General features: G+C 37.8%; 2 protein-coding genes across 2 annotated transcripts; both read right to left on the bottom strand.

Moving 5' to 3' along the window:
- Window positions 1–1,815: 1,815 nt before the first annotated feature.
- On the bottom strand, window positions 1,816–2,243 carry LOC132164155 (kinesin-like protein KIN-14I). The gene is made up of 2 exons (XM_059574589.1): window positions 2,081–2,243; window positions 1,816–1,984 (listed from the first exon to the last, which is right to left on the bottom strand). Exons 1-2 carry the CDS (start codon window positions 2,207–2,209, stop codon window positions 1,886–1,888), a joined length of 228 nt encoding a protein of 75 aa, XP_059430572.1. The 5' UTR covers window positions 2,210–2,243; the 3' UTR covers window positions 1,816–1,885.
- Window positions 2,244–3,202: 959 nt separating this feature from the next.
- On the bottom strand, window positions 3,203–3,864 carry LOC132164154 (uncharacterized). The gene is made up of 3 exons (XM_059574588.1): window positions 3,832–3,864; window positions 3,373–3,725; window positions 3,203–3,271 (listed from the first exon to the last, which is right to left on the bottom strand). The coding sequence occupies exons 2-3, from the start codon at window positions 3,717–3,719 to the stop codon at window positions 3,223–3,225; spliced, it is 396 nt and encodes a 131-aa protein (XP_059430571.1). The 5' UTR covers window positions 3,720–3,725; window positions 3,832–3,864; the 3' UTR covers window positions 3,203–3,222.
- Between the last annotated feature and the right edge of the window lie 4,770 nt (window positions 3,865–8,634).

Below are 8,634 nucleotides of genomic sequence, written 5' to 3'. Positions count from 1 at the left end.
CACTACAAGAATTTAGGTCTTTAGGGGCGACTCTAAGTCGACCCTAAAAGTCCTAAAGTGGACGCTGTTGCCAACAACGTCGACTTTTGGACCCTAAAGGTGTCGACGCTAATAGTCCGACCCTAATGCTCATACGTGTGATCATCAGCGTCCACTTCAAGTCGACCCTAATGATAACTTTTAGCGTTCACTTTATCGACCCTAAAAGTCACATTTTTTGACCCTAAAAGTGATGTAAAAGAAAGTCATAGTCGACGCTAATGGTTAACCATTAGCATCGACTTAAAGTGGACGCTAATAGTTAACTATTAGCGTCCACAAAGTGGACCCTAATGGTCCTAAAAAAATTAAAAAAAAAATTAACTATAAGCGTCCAAATAAAAGTGGACGCTAATAGTTAACCATTAGCGTCCATAAAGTGGACCCTAATGGTCCTAAAAAATAAAAATAAAAAATTATCTATCAGCGTCCACTTAGGGTGGACCCTAATGATAACTTTTAGCGTCCACTTTATGGACCCTAAAAGTCACAATTTTTTGACCCTAAAGGTGATGTAAAAGGAAGCCATAGTCGACGTTAATGGTTAACCATTAGCGTCGACTTAAAGTGGACGCTAATAGTTAACTATTAGCGTCCACAAAGTGGACCCTAATGGTCCTAAAAAAATTTTTAAAAAAATAATATGCGATCGATCGCAGTACCAAAAGGTGTTCGAGATTTTACGATCGATCGCACAATCGTGTGCGATCGATCGCAGTACCAGAAGGTGTTTGAGATTTTGCGATCGATCGCACAATCGTGTGCGATCAATCGCAGTACTAGAAGGTGTTTAAGATGTTGCGATCGATCGCAGACCCAGACCCAGGGAACCAAATTACTTACATATGCAAACCAGTTTCATTTCTGAATTTAAGATCAAATTTCATACAAATTTATTAACTTTAGTTATCAAGAATCTCACCATAACTAACTACTGAAACTAGAAGAAATTATTAACTGAATGACAAACCCGCTTCAAACTATCTAATAACTGGGATGCAAAAGAAACTATTTTCTGCCAAGAGGTTTAGTAGATTCAATCCTCCAGCTTGCAATTAATAGAAGTAAATGAGCACTATGACCCTTATTCAAATCTATAAGAACGCGTTCAAGACAAAGCAGTGACAAGTATTAAGAAAAAAACAAAAGAAATATTAAACCAGGTCATACCCTGATCATTAGTTCATGCAAATCAATTACATTAAAATAAAGCGCAATAGATTATACAAGAAAGGTGAAAATAGTGATTAATTTTAAAAATTAGCTTGCATGAAAAGAAGAATATTCACTGCTTATGCAAGGAAAGGAAAAGGTAGAGTCACATACAGAACTGTTGGTATAATTGCCATAATACTCCTAAATTGCAGAAAGCTTTGTTTTTTACGGATTCTAGTTATAAATCAATCTAACAGTAATGGACGCTACCAACCCAGTTTGTAATGTAGAGAGCCTCCACCATCTCAACGGATCTGTTATGTACTACAGTAGCCACCTGGATATGCACAGAAGTCAATAATAGAAAAGAGACCAAAAACAAAACTGGAGCACGTTATAAATTGCCTCATTAGAACAGAAAATTTTATTGTAAACAGTATTATAGGGAGAAAGCATGAAAAATGTTTGCATATGTATGCATAACCAAATTAGATATCAAGTTACACCACAAAAATTAGAAGCTGCTTATATAATGAAAGACAACCAATTATGGCTAATTAAGTAAATCCCAAAAGAGTAAATAAAACACAACGTCAAATAAAGGCATACCTTCTTCCAGTCTTTTCCATATTTCCAATAGGCTTGATAAAAATGCTCAAGCTCCTCCTTGCTCCATTGAGGTCCTAACTTATCAGAATATTTCCTTTTCTGTGCATAAAATACAGCAGCCAAATGCGGACAATGCGGCCCCATCAAGAACCAAAGCAGAATCACATGGACTTTCCACCACCTAAAAAGAAATCAAACTACTGCTTAAACATCCCAAATTGAAAAAACAAAAAAGACACAGAATTTAAATGAAGATAAGGATGAGGAAAAGGCTAACCTTGGGCACAGCTCCAGAGTAAACCTTGTTGAGCACATTGCAGAGAATGATCCCACCTCTCAATCCTAGCCGTAACTCCTGCTCCAACGGCTCCGCCGGCAAATCCTTCGCCCCCACTACTCCCACCATCTTCCTCAGCCACCCCGCCGCTTCGTTCCTTCTCGACGCTATCAATCACCAAAACAAAACAAACCCATCAACCACTCTCCCATTCATTCACCACAACTAACACATCTTATACCTCTTTATCCTATAATTATGAAAATGATATAATATAAAGGGCAAACATATCATGAATAATGGCTTAAAACTACAAAACGACACCTATCATTGGAAACAGAAGCCGAAAACCACAAATATTGGCAAAGTTTAACACCTTTTAGAGAAGAGTACTATGCATTAACACTACTTCACCACATCAGACAACAATCTTCAAACTAATCTAAATGCTCACAAGCAACGTAACTCAAAATGACTAACCTCATCAAAATCATCAAAAATATGTGAGAACTGCCCCATGAACCAAACCTGCCAAGGGAGAAAACTATTAAATATATGTTTTACAATCTATGGTCAGGAAAATTCCAAAACCCAAAATAAAATACTTATCTGCATCCTCTTCCTTGCCAATTCATCCTCATAAGCAATTTGAGTAATCTACCACAATGAACCAATATATGATATCAAGACAATAAGAATGAAACCCAACATGATAGAGAAAGAAATACTAAAAATGTGTTTGTTCATGAAACATATTAAAGTAAGAACCTGCTTGGGTGGTTTAACTTTCTTGTACTCTTATCATCCTGCATACACTTAAAAATAAAATTTAGAAAGATATTATTACTCCCTTGCATTGTTTACTCAAAGCTCTTTAACCTTGATAAACATGTCAAGGGAGATTTACTAACTCAAAAGTTCGTGAACCAAAAATTTTGCGAATATCTTAACAAAATATAAACCAAATAAAAAGTACCAACAAATATACATTACCAAACAGATCACGATCAACAAATACTCAAATACACAATAGCAAATAGAAAGTACCAACAACTATCCAAATACATAGTATCAAAAAAATATATCTGAAATACATGGTATCAAAAAGTACATCATAAATAAATGGTTATTCCAAAGCTCCCTCAATTGTTGGCTTCACTTGATGCACCTCCAAGCAAGCTCCCTCCAGACCTAAGAAGAATAGAATTTCATATAATGATTAATAAGCTTTTTAACGATTACTTAGTATGTGTGTTTTTGTAAAATTAATGCATAGATATAGTTTCACTAACCCTCCAATACGTGACATTAAGAACTCAACAGTGGCTTTCAATTTGTTGGTTTCCTCAACGTTGGCTTGCAAATTCTCCCTATACTGATGAAGTTCGATTCTAGTCTGTTGAAGCTCGCTTTGAGTATCTTCTTGTCTTTTCCTACACTCGTCATGGTTGTCGAAGTGGGTGAACGCTTGAGATGAAGTACTTAAAGGGGTAGGAATAAGACCGCATCCCATTCCTCTAACGTGACCAGATCGTCGGCCCCCTAGCACTTGTGTGACTATTTCTTGCATTCGGTCCTCGACACTTGTCCCCTCCACACTGCCTTCCTCTAAGGCCTCACTGGTTGTTAATTCTTGCATCTGAAGCTGCACAAGTCATAGTTGGCTTTAGTTTAATATATACTTCATGCAAGTTTACTATTCATGTACTTCACTAATCAACTTAATGATCGGAGCGTAAACATTTACTTACATATAGAGTTTTGCATTTGTCGTTCACAAACTCTTTATCATTTTTTCTTGTATGGGTAGCCTCATATAGTTCAACAGGATTGGGCTTCACTTTTGTTTCTTGTTCCTACACATAATACATATAATCAAAGTTTACACTAAATAATGTTACTTTAATTAAATTATAAAAAAGAGACACTTACCATTTTGTAAATGACGTTAACAAATGAACACGTGCCAGCTGTGTGATTTGTTTCCAATTTGCTTCTGTTTTTTATATTTCGTGCAGACTTTTTCTATAAAATTTGGAGAAAAAAAAAACAATTATTCATAAAATGTCCTCAAGTGCATGCAAATTATATCAATCTGAATTTTCTAATCAGTATAATAATATATATTTACTTTCCATTTATCGTCATCAAATGAGTCGCATATTAGGTTCCACTGTTCAGGACCATATCCTGCTGGCACATTTTCCCTCCCAATAGCCTTAGCCTTGGCAATCCCCTCATCATCGTCTTTATCAATGCCTTCAAAATATTTTTTGTAGTGGTCTCTATACAAGTTCGAACGAATCCTAGCATATGCACGACCCAATTTATTTTCAACAGCTTTGACGTGCTCGTATCGTTCCATATTCAGTGCGAAATTTGACTGATACATAATAGATAAGAAAACAATGGTAAAAAATGTGTCACATTATTTTTTCATACAAAACATATTCATAAACATTACATTGATATTCATACCTGAACATGAAATAATAACTTGCTCTTTTCCTCAACTGGGACCTTTTTCCATTCACCGTGATGGAGTTCGCACATGTTACGAATAATTTCTCCAATCTTGCTTGCAAACCATGATGCATTATCGCCTACAGGTGCCCGGTGTCTATTTGGGATGTTTAGCACTAAGGGACCATTCTTAAGTACGTGCTCACTCAACTTCTTACACTTCGCCTTACCCCTTACACTTCTGACAAACGTAGTAGCTGTTACGCAAAACATGGTAACGTAGTAAGTTATATTGTGAAATGTCTATAGCAAACCAAAATAATAGAAAAATAACATTTCATAAACATATAATTCATAAACTTACAAGATGCAATAGGGGCGCCTCCCTGTGAATCCAATCCTGCCACTGAGTGAATAGGATCATTAGACTCGTGCGAAGGATGCCTATCCACTGACTCGAGGAGGAGGGGGGGCGAGGGCGCCATTTGCATATCTGTATCACCAAACCCAGAATTGGGAGTCGGACTCTCATGCTCGTCAATAAGGCCTCGACCTTGCCCTTGGCCTCGGCCTCGTGCTGCTGGAACACGTTTACGTCCTGTTGTTGTCATTGTTATGATCAATCTGCAAACAACTCAAAAACGAAAAAATTATATTAGTCAAATTATAACCATATAGTATGTTCAATATTTTTGACAAACATACAATAATTATGCTAGTAAAAAAAAAACAAACATTTTTGACAAACATACAATAATTATGCTAGTAAAAAAAAAAAACAAACACCACAATACATGTATATATATATATATATATAGAGAGAGAGAGAGAGCATCAACTTCATTAAATATGCTAATACACTTTGTACTTACACCAAATGTGAGCTTATGTTCAACACATATCATCATCAGGTTCATATTCAGAATCTGTATCACTGTTACTTGAAGATGATTGTTCGTGTTCAGAGTCCTCTTCGTGTTCAGAGTCTATATCGTTGTCGCTACATAACTCCTCTTCCTCATCAAAGTTTGTATCATAGTCCTCGTTCGGCAAGTTATCGTTGGCAAACATGCTTGCATCAAGTTGAATATATAATTCATCAATTGCTATTGTCGCATCATCTCTACGTAATTGAGTGGAGGCTTCAACATTTGCTTCATCAACAAAGACCATATTACCCCCAACACATTCACCTTCCTGGTATACGTCATCACTGAGTCTTTCGTCATCTTCTGTATTATCTCCCTTTTGTACTGTTGGAATATCATAGATGTCCCTATTGATCCACTTCTGCACCACTTTCCAATTACCACCCAATTTGGGATCATCCAAGTAAAACACTTGCGAAGCTTGACATGCTAAGATGAACGGGTCGGATTCACACCATGTACGAGAAGTATTAACAATCGTGAAGCCTTGGTCCATTTGTACTCCTGTTGCACTCCCAGTGTCCCACCAATCGCACTCAAACAAGTACACGAGATTTTGGCCAGGGTAACGTAACTCTAGAATATTTTTTAACTCACCATAATACTCAGTTATTGAGGTTTCGTCCTCACCTGAAACAGAAACACCACTGTTCTGGGTAGTACGAGTTTCTGCACATTCTTTCGTGTGGTACCTAACCCCATTCACGATGCAACCTCTGTACGATCTAACATGACGATCAGGCCCGCATGCAAGATCATATAATTGTTTTGAGCCATTGTCTGCAGTACACCCACTATTGTATAAACGTTTATGGAACCAACGTTCAAAGTTAGCCTCATGCTTTTTATCAATGTCACGGCCGCCTTCTCTTTTGATCATATTATAATGTTCACTGCATGGAAAATAAACGTATTCATAAATGATCATCAACGCTAAAATTATAACATGTCGTAACAGGTAAAACACAAAGACCATTACTAAACTTACTCCAAATATGAGGCCGTTTCGTTACAGTTGGTAAGCACATACCATCGTGCCCTACCAAAATCATTAGCATCCAGTGTTACTAATTTAGCTGCTCCTAACGGCCGAACTCGTTGGGAGAATACATCCAAGCGCTGGCTCATTTCTACTTCCTCAACGTCAACATTTCTCCGTTCACGATTCCATCTTGTCTCAATCCCCCGAAGATACCTGGAACAGAAGGTCAAGCTCTCCTCAACTAGGTAACACTCGGCAATAGACCCCTCTGGACGCGCTTTGTTACGCGTCCACTTCTTATATCTTCCAAGTTCTCTTTCGAACGGATACATCCAACGGTTTTGTACACGACCGGCAAGCTCGGCCTCCCGAGGTAAATGAAGCGCTAGATAGATCATAACATCAAAAAAAGCTGGCGGAAATATTTTTTCCATTTTGCATAAAATTATTACAATGTCAACTTTCATTTGTTTCAGGATATCAACTTTCAACGTCCGTGCACATAACTGCGTAAAAAAGGTACTCAACTCGGTCAATGTTGTTCGTATTTTCGACGTAGAGAAATTTCTAATTGCAACAGGAAGCAAGCGCTGTAAGAAGACATGACAATCGTGGCTTTTCATACCCGAAATTTTACTAGGAAGCTTGTTCACATATCGACCAATGTTAGATGCATACCCGTCAGGAAATTTAACACCTGACAACCACTCACATAAACTCTTCTTCTCATCTCTTGTCAATGTGTACTTCGCAAGTGGCATCCTATAAGTTTCACCATTTGGCTGCACATGCAATTCTTTATGTATACCCATCAATTGTAAATCTCTTCGTGCCTTGACTGTATCCTTGGTCTTCCCATCAATATTCATCAATGTACCTAAGATACTTTCACATATGTTCTTCTCAATATGCATTACATCTAAATTGTGACGTACTTTCAAACTTGACCAGTAAGGCAACTCAAAGAAAATACTTCTCTTCTTCCAATTCAACACAACATCTGTGTACTTTCTCTTTCTCCCGCTTGTTTTTCGAAATTGTAAACCCTCAGCATCCCTTAGCTGTTTCAACAATTGACTTGCAGACAATTCTTCAGGTACCAATCTATGCTCCTCTGTACCATCGAACAAATCTCCTCTTTTGCGCCATGGATGCTCTTGAGGAAGCCACCGACGATGACACATGAAGCACACCTTATGCCCATACTTCAAATACCTGAACGATGTATCCTTATTACATACTGGACATGCAAGATTTCCATTTGTAGACCACCCAGATAATTTTCCATATGCGGGAAAATCATTTATAGTCCATAGTAATGTCGCATGCAATTGAAATGTCTCTTTCTTTGATGCATCGTACACGCGTATGCCTTCATTCCATAAATCTTTCAAGTCATCAACCAATGGGCGCAAATATACATCAAGATTCTTTCCGGGATCTGAAGGCCCGGGGATAATAAGGGACAACATTAAATTTGGACTCTTCATACACATCCACGGAGGGAGATTATACACCGTTAACATTACTGCCCATATGCTATATGTTGTTGTGCTCATATTACCATATGGGTTGAAACCATCACTTGCTAAACCAAGCCGCACATTACGGGAATCACTTGCAAACCACTCATGTCTTTTATCAAACTCTTTCCATACAATAGAATCGGCAGGGTGTCTGAGAGTATTGCCATCATCTTCTCGACCTTCTTTGTGCCACCGCATTTCCTTGGCCATTTCTTTTGTCATAAACAACCGTTGTAACCTTGATTTTATTGGGAAATACCATAAGACCTTTTGAGGAATATTACTTTTTTTGCCTTTGCCATCAATCCATCTTGAATTGTTGCACTTTGGGCATACCACTTTGTCTGCATGTTCTTTCCAAAAAAGCACACAACCATTCTTGCATGTGTGTATCTTATCGTAACCGAATCCCACGTGTCGCCTAAACTGTATTGCTTCTCTATACGAGCGTGGCAATGTCTCTCCATCTGGGAGGGCCATCTTTATCAAGTCAATCATCATATCAAGCGCCTTGTTACTCATGTTGCAGAACGCCTTTATATGAAGCATCTTCAGTACAAAAGCAATTTGTGTAAATTTCTTGCAGCCTGGATAAAGTTCTCGTAAACCATCTTCCCAAAATTGGTAGAAGGAGCTTGTTTGTTCGTGATCATC

Source organism: Corylus avellana, chromosome ca10, assembly GCF_901000735.1.
Source record: "Corylus avellana chromosome ca10, CavTom2PMs-1.0".
Lineage (NCBI taxonomy): Eukaryota > Viridiplantae > Streptophyta > Magnoliopsida > Fagales > Betulaceae > Corylus > Corylus avellana.
The sequence above is the reverse complement of the archived record's forward strand: the minus strand, read 5'-3'. Positions and strand labels throughout refer to the sequence as shown.

Excerpts from the sequence above, each read along its gene's own strand:
- LOC132164155 (XM_059574589.1), bottom strand. The coding sequence starts at position 2,209 with ATGGTGGGAGTAGTGGGGGCGAAGGATTTGCCGGCGGAGCCGTTGGAG. Across the intron at positions 1,985-2,080 it reads ACTCTGGAGCTGTGCCCAAG|GTGGTGGAAAGTCCATGTGA; the intron begins GTTAGCCTTTTC and ends ATTTCTTTTTAG.
- LOC132164154 (XM_059574588.1), bottom strand. The coding sequence starts at position 3,719 with ATGCAAGAATTAACAACCAGTGAGGCCTTAGAGGAAGGCAGTGTGGAG. Across the intron at positions 3,272-3,372 it reads TTAATGTCACGTATTGGAGG|GTCTGGAGGGAGCTTGCTTG; the intron begins GTTAGTGAAACT and ends TATTCTTCTTAG.